General features: G+C 47.4%; 1 protein-coding gene across 5 annotated transcripts in view; it reads right to left on the bottom strand.

Annotated features, from left to right (window-relative positions):
- The window catches only part of dnah9 (dynein, axonemal, heavy chain 9), a 71,868-nt gene that overhangs the window by 13,723 nt on the left and 44,730 nt on the right, over window positions 1-13,415 (bottom strand). For all 5 annotated transcript variants that reach the window (XM_026999642.3, XM_081697422.1, XM_081697420.1 and 2 more), the window contains 9 exons: window positions 9,924-10,112; window positions 9,371-9,606; window positions 9,135-9,257; window positions 8,688-8,892; window positions 6,269-6,433; window positions 5,366-5,506; window positions 4,479-4,649; window positions 4,233-4,355; window positions 249-442 (listed from right to left, as the gene is read on the bottom strand). In XM_026999642.3, the coding sequence (XP_026855443.3) occupies window positions 249-442; window positions 4,233-4,355; window positions 4,479-4,649; window positions 5,366-5,506; window positions 6,269-6,433; window positions 8,688-8,892; window positions 9,135-9,257; window positions 9,371-9,606; window positions 9,924-10,112 (1,547 nt within the window). The remainder of the gene's footprint in view (window positions 1-248; window positions 443-4,232; window positions 4,356-4,478; window positions 4,650-5,365; window positions 5,507-6,268; window positions 6,434-8,687; window positions 8,893-9,134; window positions 9,258-9,370; window positions 9,607-9,923; window positions 10,113-13,415) is intronic.

The raw sequence follows: 13,415 nt of genomic DNA, 5'->3' as shown, positions 1-13,415 counted from the left end.
GCTCTCAGCACACCTGGACCAGGTAATCAGCATTCTACAGCCTTTGATGATCTGGTTCAGATGTGTTGGGAGCAGAAAGGGAAACAGCAGTGACCATCTGCTGGTCCAAATGACCAGTTTGTCAGGAGTGCGACTGCATAATGGATTACCAAACTACTAGATGGCATTCTGCAGAACTAATATCAAAAAAGCAACAATTATGTCCGACAACATCACCTTGTTTCTACAAGTTTAGTGTGACGGCTGACCTGATGGCGTAGGTCATCCGATCAGGTCGTAAGGCACGCATCATGCACAGTCTCTGCAGGGAGTTCTTGTTCTTCCAATCCTGAGGGAACTTCTCCTTCTCTGGACACTCGGATTCCACAAAATTCTTCCAGCGCTTTGCCGAGCCCTTGATGTCCCGGTCCAGGTTTTGAAACTCCTCCATAACACAAAGTGCCTGAAATGAAACAGAAACACACACACACACACACACAGAAACATACAGGCCCATGGCATTAGATCATACGTCTTTACCCAGTGGTTCACTCATAAATAAATGCTAGTCAAAGGCACTTATTTATGTTAAAGGAATAAAGTAGTACATGTTTGCACCGGCTTTAAAAGCATCATATGTCTGGAGCTTGATTGGGATGTGTTATATAGTACATGCATGCATGGGGTCTAATTGCTGAGTGAGCCATGCCATCCAAATAAGGCCGGCAACAAAGGAAGTCCCAAGAAAAAGACGAGAATGTCTGGGAGCAGGCGCCGGTGTGGGTGTCAGGGTGTTAATCTAATCACAAACTGCTGAGTAAACACTGGCGAGTCCCTTCATAATGGAGAGTCCCAAAGTGCTGATGCGGTGGAAGGAGGGCTTTCTTATTGCTCAGTTATATTTATCTGCGAGCGACGGCGTGACACATGCCGCTCCTCTTCCACCCAAGCCCAAGGTTCTGAAAGCGTCAGGAGGCCGATGACTCATAATCCCCAGAAAGCCCTGCTTATGGAAAACCATACATTTGGGTGTTGTAGTTTAGTGCAATGTGGACTGTTTGCTTCTGCAGAAGAAACTTGGGACTCTTGCCTAAGTTGACAGTTGCTGGTTCTGCATGACTGTTCAGCTCTGTGGGCTCAGCACCAGAATCCGTTTTACTGGCCAGGTAAAACAGCCTTATGAAGAATCTGACCTGCCAGTTGCTGACATTACACAATATTACCATGCATATGTTAAAAAAGAAATAAGAACAGTACATAGCAAGATATACGTGGTGTCAATAAGGAATAAGCAACAAACCAACGTATGCGTCTGTATCTGTAACATATGCTTACACATCTGTATAAATGGTACATATGTGGGGTACAGATGTATAAAGTTTGTGCACAAGCCTAAGATGCTGCACTTGAGCATCAGAACAGACATGCAAGTGCAGCATATGCGTTGTGTTCATGGGCAGAGTGTTATACAGCGCTCAGACGACACTGTAGCCTACGTAGTTAAGACGCCAGGAGAAACATCGCGCTGTTGACGCTGGAGGACAGTGACAGTCAGCTGCCAGTTGCTGAAAATACTGCTGCCCTGTGTAGTTGTTTTCATCTTAATGGTGTGCTATCGAAACCCTGAAGCTGGAGTCGGCCATGATCTTGACGGGACCTGGTGTTCCAGAGGAATTTGAGGGTGGGCAGGGCACCGCCAGTAATCTTCCCGCAGGCTAGACAACGCAATGAGGTTCCATCCTCTCACGCAGCCGCTGACATAACCAGACATTTAGAGATGACGTGACGACACACTTCATAATGGCCAAATGGAACTGGGCCATTAATGCCTGCGGTGGTTTGAACTTTTTAACTGCCGAAGGAATCACATCCTTCTACAGCGCACCTCCTTTGTGATGGGATCGGCGTGGTCCTCCCGTTGGAGATCCCGGGAGATTACTCTTTGGAAGAATATGACAGACTCTACTGTGGTGCCAGCTGGACTGTTGATAATTAGAGGAAGCAGAGGTGGGGGTGTTCTCTAAGTTCACCATCACCTCCCCCAGTGCCAGATTGTTGAAACTGCACTAGGACACCAGCTGTTTCACCTCCTGCCAGTTTGTACTCATCACCATTTTGAATGAGACTGATCGTGTCCTCAGCAAGCTTCAGTATCTTTAGAGGTCTTCCCTCAGGTGGCACGGCCACAGCAGAGAGGACAAAATCCATGACCCTGCAGGTCAGTCCTGAGGGTCAGAGTCTCAGGTTTGCTTTCGCTGCATCACGCACCATCGGACGGACATGTGAAGGCACAGACGGTTCGGGCAGCTTGGTTTGTTAAAACTGCGGGACAGCTGCAATCAGGGCAGAATCGTGACGTGGGAGACCCCCCCTTTCCAAATGCAGGAGAAGATGTACTCACTGACCACTTTATTAGAAACACCATACAGATGTAGTTAGAGACTATAGTCTGTCTGTTGCCTGTCAAAGCCATCTTGGAACCCTTCATCTGTGGTCAGTTTCTGACCACAGGACTGCTGTTGCCTGGATATTATTAAGTCACTGATGTCTTCTGGGACAGCTCCTGCAGCACTTATGCATTTGAAGAATTATTGGAAACATAATTAATATTGGGTTTATAGCTTAGTGGTGCAGGTCAGAAGCATCTATAAGTGCATTGCAGGTGTACCACTGAACGTGACCAGGGAACACAGGTATAGTAGGTGCAGGCCTGTGGGCCTCACAGGGGTGTGCTGGCAGGGGTCTGTGACGCTGTAGAGAACAGCAGTCTCTTCAAAGTCTTCATGACCACTGAAATCAGCGTTACTCTTACCCTACCCAGTACAAGTATTGTCAATATTTCAGGAATCCTTCACTCATCATCACATCATTCAACTCCAAATATGATTAGTAAAGGGCCGCGTGCTCCTTTCCATGCTACTGCCCCCTGCTGGCTGCAAGGGTGAACGCCCACACCGACAGAGGGGGCCTAAAAGATTCTGAGGTTTAGGAAGTACGACTCCAGGTCTGGAGAGCAAGGGTTTAGCAGCAGCGCTCATCATCCTCACACAGCTGACGTCTCCTCCTCAGACGGACAAGCTCTTGTAACTCTCCCCAAAATACTGAAAATAGTGCACAAGGGTTCTCTTAACTTCACATAGAAAATAGTGCACAAGGTTCTGTTCACATATAAAGCAGGGCAATGTCAAGAGCCCTAGCAATGACGGAACAGAAATCAACAAACATTGTCCTGGCTTAAGTTAGGCATAATACACAAGCTGTATGATAATAATATTTACATTTACGGCATTTAGCTGATGCTTTTATCCAAAGCGACTTACAAATATGACTGAGTACAACTTGAGTAATTGAGGGTTAAGGGTCTTGCTCAGGGACCCCACAGTGGCAACTTGGCAGTGGAGGGGCTTCAACCAGCAACCTTCCAATTACAAGTCAAGTACCTTCACCACTGAGCTACCATTATGTAACAAGGACCTTTATGTAGCATTGTTCTTAGGAATTTTACACCAGGCCTACCTTATTGTTACTCATTATCGTTAGAACCACTACAATAGCAATAGATAATGACATTTTATGATCTTAAAGTGAGAGACATTTTCGAGTTGCCTAAATTGTGCAATCACTATCCCTGATATGCAATCAGTGTCACTGTATGCATGAACCAAAAAAACCCAAAACAAAAACGCAGCACCGTATTTGGTGTGACTGTAGCTGGGTATGGTAGCTTGTGGGCACAGACTGGAACACCAAGTCAAAACCTGACTTTAGAACAAATTCAGAAATCATTTAACTTGATGCTAAGGATTCTGTTTTAAATATTAACATGCTTTGAAAGCGTTGGGAATACACTTGCCATTAAGGTTCAGCTTATTGCCAGACAGATCTGACAAGTGGGTAAACTTTTGCTCGATGTCATCCTCAGGGATGCCTGCACTAATACTAAACATACTGCATGTTATAAGCATCTGAGCATCCAGAAATGGCTTTAAGGGAAATGGGAGGTGCAGAGGGACAGTTCTGTTTTTGCTGCAGAGTTGCACAAAGAGTTATGGTTCTCTTCTCCAGATGAAATTCCTGTGAAAACTATATGAAAACTAACTGATCTGGATGATGCAAGTGTATTGTAAGTCTTCTGTTAGGGTGTAAGTAATCCACTACAGGGTGATATGCATCACACTACAGTATGTCAGACATAGCAGAGGTGGTGTTAGCATGCATGCAACACGTGTCCGATCACCTCGCTGCTGTCTTACCTTGATGCCTCCCCAAGAATGATTAGACAAGAAATCTACAGGTGACGACACGCCAGGCTGTACAGGATACCTCAGCAAAAAGTCCAGCTCACTCGCATTGATCTCTTTATTCATCTGTAAAATCTAGGAAGATGAGAGAAAGGCTGAGAGAGTCAGAGACAGAGAGAAAGCAGATACAATGCAACAGATGTTCTTGTTGACACCGCTTGACCTTCTTGGCCCAACAGCAGGCGGCGCGTAGCTCACCTGGAAGGTGAGCTGGGCAGTGTATGTGAGTTTGTCACGTTCAAAGAGCCCACGGGTGGTGTACTGGAACACGGAGGAAGTGATGCTGTCAGTCAAGTTTAGCACTCTCTGTTTCAAGGCCTCGTCTGGTGCTGCCTTCAACACAGCATTCTGGAATACCACACTGAAAGCCTGACACGCGCACGCACGCATGCATACGCACCCACACACATATGCACAAACATGGGCATGCATGCACATCAGCATGCACACACACACACACACACACACACACACCCATGCATGACACACACACACACACACACACAGACAAACAGAAGGATTATTAGTTAACTCCAATCATTTCTATTTCATTACTGGACCACTTTTGTTCAGTCTAAATGTATCAGTGTTTGCTGGAGATCATTGTTCTCTCCCCCTGCATAAACGTGTATGAAAGAAAGAGGCAATTATTGCTCGATCGTTGTAGACTGCGTTTTGTCAGCGCATCAGGACTGTCTGGAAAGCTGAGGAAGCCTCATCACACAGACCAAAAGCAACTTAATCAAGCGTTTTTAATCTTCCACTAATGTTCACAAACCTCTTGTTTGCTATACTGACACCTTGTCCGTATCATAAGTCAGGCCCCTGATTCCATTACAGCAAGTTTGTGTGTGTCCAGGGACTGTGACAGTGCATTGTATTAAATGTCATATTTCACAAAGGGTGGATGGCTGAGAGAGAGAGAGAGAGCAGATGCCAAAAGAGACAGAACATAAAAGAAGAAGGGAACAGGAAATACAATAAACGCTGTCTGGAGAGCAGACGGAATCAGGGGGAAGGAGGAAATAAAGAAAGAGGCCAGTGAAAAGTGCGTGTCCCGTCCAGGGTCAGCAGCACGAGGCTACCTTGAGACTGAACTGGTACATGGGGTGGATTTTATTGAGGTCGTTCATGATGAAGTAGAGGAGAGATGCGCGGGAGGCTGCTGGTCGGTAATGCTCTCGCGCCTCGTTGATCTGGGCCTCCGTCACCTTCGCCTCCTTCACCTAAATCAGCACACACACACACACACACACACACACACACACACACACACACACACACACACACACACACACACACGCACGCACACACACGCACAGGCACACGCACAGGCACACACACACACGCACGCACGCACGCACACACACGCACGCACACACACAGGCACACGCACAGGCACACACACGCACGCACACACACACACACGCATGCACACACACACACAGGCACACGCACGCACACACACGCACGCACACACGCACGCACACAGGCACACGCACGCACACACACACACACACACACACACACGCGCACACGCACGCACACAGGCATGCACACAGGCACGCACACAGGCACACGCACGCACGCACACACACGCACGCACACACACGCACGCACACACACACAGGCACGCACGCACACACACGCACGCACACACACGCACGCACGCACACGCACGCACGCACACACACGCACGCACACACACACAGGCACGCACACAGGCACACGCACGCACACACGCACGCACGCGCACGCACGCACACGCACACACATGCACGCACACGCACATACAGGCACATACACACAAAAAGACATCTGTAAATACACACGAGCGCATTTGAGATAAAGACCATGACTGTGACAAGACCAAAAGAAAAGAAAAAAGTTCAAAACCTTTGTCATGGTTTGGTTATAAGCTGATAAACTACTGCACCACAGTTCTCCAGCGGAGGGCAAACCCTTGCATGCTCCATCTGACACACTACCTTCTCCTCGATTTCTGCAGCTGTGCGTTTGGTTATTTCCAGATTTTCCACCAATTCCGTGTCTCCTAGGAAGTTCCCGGAAGCTGAAGACAGGCGAGATAAGATGCTGTCTTCCAGGGTCTTCAGCGTGATCTTGAACCCATTCTGTTGCTTTGTGAGGCCCGACTAAAGAAAAGAACAGCAAAGAAGAGAAAAACAGCAGCCTGCGTTATCAGGAACGCCGCATCGCGCGGGCCGGCGGCAGAGGGCAGCTCCACGACGGCCATCGATATCTGCATCCACCAAGCGCAGGCAAGGAGGTGAATGCTGGGTGCATTAAACAACTTCAACCCTGCATAGAACATCAAATTATCCCCAGCCTTCACAGGGCTGTCAGTGCTGATGAATCCACACACCACGTTCTGCCAGTTACACAAACACACGAACAAACACGCCCCAACATGTGGGCAGTAGCAGGTATACAGACTGATTCAAGCAAGATGCAGCCAGTCAGATGTTGTGGGCAGTGAAATAATGATGCTTTCTTTTTTTCTTCAATAAGCCCATTTAAAAATCCAAACACCATTACTGTCAGCTGTCTGAACTACAGCACAGGAAGAAAATGTAAATAACTGTGATGTGCATCAGCGGGAGTTCCAAGGGACTTGTTACTTTTTATGAGATTTCATTCCTGCCAGTGATAATGCGATGTGCGTGGAGAAATTTGTATTCTGACTTTACTAAACCGGACCTAAACCTTCAGTAAAACAGGGAGAAGGCACTCCCAGCACAACCGGTACCCTTAATGAGTTAGTAATTAATGATTAGCCCTTTCTTGCCATACGGTAAGTGCAATTTCATAAGACTCAGGAAAACAATTAACCGGCCAGAACGAGGTTTAATTGGAATTAAAACAAGATAATATTTCTATAATTTCAGGCAAATAATGATGCAACAATAGGAGCATGGATGGCTAACTGAATTTAAGGAGAAGGACCTCCTCTTCCTCATTACAGCGGCAGACAGACGCCTGCAGAGGTGAGAATGACATTTACAGAGTCGGCAGGTCTTCCCTGAGCAAAGGGCCATTTAAAAACCGAAACTATGGGTTTTTTTTTTCTGAATATGGTAGTTTTATGGTTTTTTAAATAAATAAAATTGAAGGAGAATTGTGTAATGTGACAAAGATAAGTAATACCTAATTCTGTGGGAAAAGAAAGAGAAATCTCTAGGGTGTTACACAAGAGTCTTTTCTACAGCGCAGGCTTCTGCACGGCAGGGACGAGGCACTCGGCACGGCCTGCTTATTCCCACTCAGCTCTAAATCAGGAGCGTGGGACGCCTGTGACTTTTTGTCCTTTTTTGTTACAACTTAATATTAATTAGGGCGATAATACAGCTTGGTATTCCTTTTCTCCTCTCTGTAGTGTCTCAATGAAGCACTAATTAACCGAGCTCCATTAAGTCACATTTCAATTTTCCAGTGAATTTTGCTGAAGGGACAAGTAGCTCTGAAGTAAATCGCGTTTTCCCCCACCGGTTACTTAAATGCACGGATTTGCCCGCTAATGCAGGCCTTCCAGTTCGGATTAGGCTCGCCCTTCGGGAGACTAAAACTGGGGAAGGGAACAGGGCACAAGAGAGAGACACAATTGCTCCGCTCTCCCGTTGAACAAGAGCACTCGAATGATCTGAAGTTCCGATCTTTAAAAACCCTGCCATCAGCAGTCTGGGCTCAGGAAAGCAGTGCATGTTGGAGGTTTTTTTTAAATATATTTACAGGCGGAGCTAATGAGAGCAGAGAGGAAGGTTTGAGAGCTTCACCCCTGATTGTACGGCAGCAACAGCGGCCTCATCTAGAACAACGGCCTCATTTGCGGCTGAGGTTTTGATTGAGTTGGTTTCACGTGATTAGTTCCATTTGCATAAAGTGTTTGACATAGTCTATGGAGGAGTCCTCAACAGCCATTATCCAGACAGTGCAGTCAGACTGAAGCAGGGCTCACTTCAGAAATTCCTAAACTGAACCACTCAGTGACCTCATTAGAACGGAGGTTAGGACACATTGAGGACGTATTAAGGGTCCTGCAAAAGTGCAAGTTGTGGCGATTGCAAAGCCTGGCTTAGGTGATTGACTACATGCTGGCTATTATTGTAACGTGACTAATTATCTCCGAGTTCAGAAACAGAACCCGATGAATCCAATTAGGTTCAAAAAGACCTCTCCAAACGGCACCAATTAGCTCCAATCCTCTCAACTCCCCCCTCAAATGAAGTGGCGAGAGGATGAGCCCATATCAAAAGACTGGCTCCCTGCTTTTAATGAAAGCCCCCACGACAATCCCCCGATAAGACCCTGGCACGAGGCCGCACAGCGTCGCATCAGCATAATCGTGAAAAAACTCCCATGAGCCAGTAGATGCCAGCGGAGTCCTCCCACCTTGAGCTCCTCCAGGTCTGGTCTCTCCATGCTGACCACGGCCGCCAGGAGCTGGTCTTCCAGGCCATCGCGTGTCACAGTGAAGTTGATGAGCGTGCACTGGGCTTGCAGCTCCGGCTGGTAGTGCGGGTTGGCCAGCTTGGTGTGCAGGATGAGGCGGAACCCCGGGTGGTACTCGCATTCCTTGTCACCAATCTTTATGTAGCTGTGGCAAAATATCACGGCATGCACGGTAATCCCGCATTTCCAGCATATAACCTCTCCATAAATGCGAGGCAATCCATTTGATCAATTGGTGGAGTTTGCCATGTCATTTGTTTAAAAATGTGGTTTGGAAAGGGTTTCTGAAGGTAAGGCGGTATGTACATGAAGGGTGCATTGCAGCAATAACATTTTGAATTTGCTACATACATGATAAATATGGAGTGAAATGTGACCACTTCTTACCGTCCCTTCTTGATTGTTTCTCGACCAAGCAGGGGCCCAAGCACTGGATCCACAGTCTCCTCTAGGTTCTCGATAAGTACCACCTGACCTGCTGATAAGGCTCTCTCAATGGAGTCCAGATAGCTACAGACCAAAAACCAGGCGCCAAAAGGTCATGAGTGACAAGCAAAATTTAGCCACACCACCTACCAAAAGATGGGAATTGCTGTCTTGTGAGAGTAGCCAGTGATCTTTACCCTTTCTGGCCAATCCTGATGACCCACAGGTCATCAGTGTATTTGTTTTTGATCCACTTAATCCCCTGGAGCTGTGGGTCCACCATGAGTGGCCAGCGCTCACAGCTGGTGAGGATCGTGGCGTTCTCAGTGGACATCCTGTCAGCCGGCAGCCCCTCGTTTTGCCAGGTGGCGAGGTCCGCATCGTCCATCAGCATGGCCAGGGGGTCCAGCCCAGGGGTGACTGGGATGGGAACCTGGAGAGCATGGAGACAGCTGGAACTGAGGTGCCTGTGCTTCCCAGGAACTACAGTAAACAGTACCAGAAAAGCCAAACGATTGTGAGCAAACAATCTCATTTTGAAGCTGCTGAGCTCCCAGGCCATGGATGATGAGGAAGCTTTGTTTGCTTTGAGTCAGGTTGAGGGGGCAACAAAAAAATCTGAACTTAGAAAACAATGATAATCCTGCCAATCCCATCACAGTAATCCTGGCTAAGGCCCTAACTGAGGTAGGCTCTGATCCAGAGGTTTCCGATTCAACAGTCCGCATAAAAACGATTTGGTAAACAAACCGTAAGCTGGCTGAGATAGGGCTTCCAGGTATTGTCCATTAGCTCATGGCGGTAACGCTTGGTGAAGAAGCCCAGATAAGAGACGAAGGCGGTGATGAGAAGAACATCCCCACACAGGGTCCTCTCCTGATGCCTGAAGTTTGCCACAGTCTCAGCCCATCGGACATTCTCAGATGCCAGACCACCAACCTGACGACAGCACACGGAAAGGTGACATTTTGTACAAGCAAGGTAGCTGGAACCAGCTTGTGCAGTGTGCCAAGGAAAAAGTCAGGCATTTTTAAACAATGCAAAGATTGACTGCTAGCATTAAGCAGGAGTAAGGATGCCTCATTTTGTTCACATGGGTTTAAGCGAAGCCTCTGCATTATTGTTCTGCTTTTTATATCAGGCTGGAATTGTTCACTCACTGCAGCCTTGATGTATTCACACTTTTGTTATCTAAGTGAAATCCATCGATTTCCAGAGGAGTGCACCGTGTGTGTGTGTGTGTGTGTGTGTGTGTGTGTGCACGTATGTTTGTGTGTGTATGTTTCTGTGTGTCTATGTGAGTGTGCGCGTGTGTATGTTTGTGTGTGCGCGCGCGTGTGTATGTTTGTGTGTGTGCGCGCGTGTGTATGTTTGTGTGTGCGCGCGCGTGTATGTTTGTGTGTGCGCGCGCGTGTATGTTTGTGTGCACGCGCGTGTGTATGTTTGTGTGTGTGCACGCATGTGTGTGTGTATGTGTGTGTATGTATGTGTCCGTGCGTGTGTTTGTGTGTGCGCACGCATGTGTGTGTGTGTATGTGTGTGCGCACGCATGTGTGTGTGTATGTGTGTGTATATATGTGTCCCTGTGTGTGTATGTTTGTGTGTGCGCGTGCGTGTGTGTATGTTTGTGTGTGCGCACGCATGTGTGTGTGTATGTGTGTGTATGTATGTGTCCGTGTGTGTGTATGTGTGTGTATGTATGTGTCCGTGTGTGTGTATGTTTGTGTGTGCGCACGCGTGTGTATGTTTGTGTATTGTGTGCGCACGCGTGTGTATGTTTGTGTATTGTGTGCGCACGCGTGTGTATGTTTGTGTGTGTGTGTGCACGCATGTGTGTGTGTATGTGTGTGTATGTATGTGTCCGGGTGTGTGTGTATGGGTGTGTATGTATGTGTCCGCGTGTGTGTATGGGTGTGTATGTATGTGTCCGCGTGTGTGTATGGGTGTGTATGTATGTGTCCGCGTGTGTGTATGGGTGTGTATGTATGTGTCCGCGTGTGTGTATGCGTGTGTATGTATGTGTCCGTGTGTATGTATGTGTCCGTGTGTGTGTATGCGTGTGTATGTATGTGTCCGTGTGTGTGTATGCGTGTGTATGTATGTGTCCGTGTGTGTGTATGCGTGTGTATGTATGTGTCCGTGTGTGTGTATGCGTGTGTATGTATGTTACCGTGTGTGTGTATGCGTGTGTATGTATGTTACCGTGTGTGTGTATGTATGTTACCGTGTGTGTGTATGTATGTTACCGTGTGTGTGTATGTGTGTGTATGTATGTGTCCGTGTGTGTGTGTATGTATGTGTCCGTGTGTGTATGTATGTTACCGTGTGTGTGTATGTGTGTGTATGTATGTTACCGTGTGTGTGTATGCGTGTGTATGTATGTGTCCGTGTGTGTGTATGCGTGTGTATGTATGTGTCCGTGTGTGTGTATGCGTGTGTATGTATGTGTCCGTGTGTGTGTATGCGTGTGTATGTATGTGTCCGTGTGTGTGTATGCGTGTGTATGTATGTGTCCGTGTGTGTATGTATGTTACCGTGTGTGTGTATGTGTGTGTATGTATGTTACCGTGTGTGTGTATGTGTGTGTATGTATGTGTCCGTGTGTGTGTATGTGTGTGTATGTATGTGTCCGTGTGTGTATGTATGTTACCGTGTGTGTGTATGTGTTACCGTGTGTGTGTATGCGTGTGTATGTATGTTACCGTGTGTGTGTATGCGTGTGTATGTATGTGTCCGTGTGTGTGTATGCGTGTGTATGTATGTGTCAGTGTGTGTGTATGCGTGTGTATGTATGTGTCCGTGTCTGTGTATGCGTGTGTATGTATGTGTCCGTGTGTGTGTATGTGTGTGTCCGTGTGTGTGTATGCGTGTGTATGTGTGTGTCCGTGTGTGTGTATGCGTGTGTATGTGTGTGTCCGTGTGTGTGTATGCGTGTGTATGTATGTGTCCGTGTGTGTGTATGCGTGTGTATGTATGTGTCCGTGTGTGTGTATGCGTGTGTATGTATGTGTCCGTGTGTGTGTATGCGTGTGTATGTATGTGTCCGTGTGTGTGTATGCGTGTGTATGTATGTGTCCGTGTGTGTGTATGCGTGTGTATGTATGTGTCCGTGTGTGTGTATGCGTGTGTATGTATGTGTCCGTGTGTGTGTATGCGTGTGTATGTGTGTTACCGTGTGTGTGTATGCGTGTGTGTATGTGTCCGTGTGTGTGTATGCGTGTGTATGTATGTGTCCGTGTGTGTGTATGCGTGTGTATGTATGTGTCCGTGTGTGTGTATGCGTGTGTATGTATGTGTCCGTGTGTGTGTATGCGTGTGTATGTATGTGTCCGTGTGTGTGTATGCGTGTGTATGTGTGTGTCCGTGTGTGTGTATGCGTGTGTATGTGTGTGTCCGTGTGTGTGTATGCGTGTGTATGTGTGTGTCCGTGTGTGTGTATGCGTGTGTATGTGTGTGTCCGTGTGTGTGTATGCGTGTGTATGTGTGTGTCCGTGTGTGTGTATGCGTGTGTATGTGTGTGTCCGTGTGTGTGTATGCGTGTGTATGTGTGTGTCCGTGTGTGTGTATGCGTGTGTATGTATGTGTCCGTGTGTGTGTATGCGTGTGTATGTGTGTGTCCGTGTGTGTGTATGCGTGTGTATGTGTGTGTCCGTGTGTGTGTATGCGTGTGTATGTGTGTGTCCGTGTCTGTGTGTATGCGTGTGTATGTGTGTGTCCGTGTCTGTGTGTATGCGTGTGTATGTGTGTGTCCGTGTCTGTGTGTATGCGTGTGTATGTGTGTGTCCGTGTCTGTGTGTGTATGTGTGTGTATGTATGTGTCCGTGTCTGTGTGTGTATGTGTGTGTATGTATGTGTCCGTGTCTGTGTGTGTATGTGTGTATGTATGTGTCCGTGTCTGTGTGTGTATGTGTGTGTATGTATGTGTCCGTGTCTGTGTGTGTATGTGTGTGTATGTATGTGTCCGTGTCTGTGTGTGTATGTGTGTGTATGTATGTGTCCGTGTCTGTGTGTGTATGCGTGTATGTATGTGTCCGTGTCTGTGTGTGTATGCGTGTCCGTGTGTGTGTATGTGTGTGTGTATGCGTGTGTATGTATGTGTCCGTGTGTGTGTATGCGTGTGTATGTGTGTGTCCGTGTGTGTGTATGCGTGTGTATGTGTGTGTCCGTGTGTGTGTCTGCGTGTGTATGTGTGTGTCCGTGTGTGTGTCTGCGTGTGTATGTGTGTGTCCGTGTGTGTGTCTG

This window comes from Electrophorus electricus, chromosome 15 (assembly GCF_041902795.1).
Source record: "Electrophorus electricus isolate QZ-2024a chromosome 15, ASM4190279v1, whole genome shotgun sequence".
NCBI classification, from domain to species: domain Eukaryota; kingdom Metazoa; phylum Chordata; class Actinopteri; order Gymnotiformes; family Gymnotidae; genus Electrophorus; species Electrophorus electricus.
Note: the sequence above shows the minus strand (reverse complement) of the source record. Positions and strands in the feature narration are given on the sequence as shown.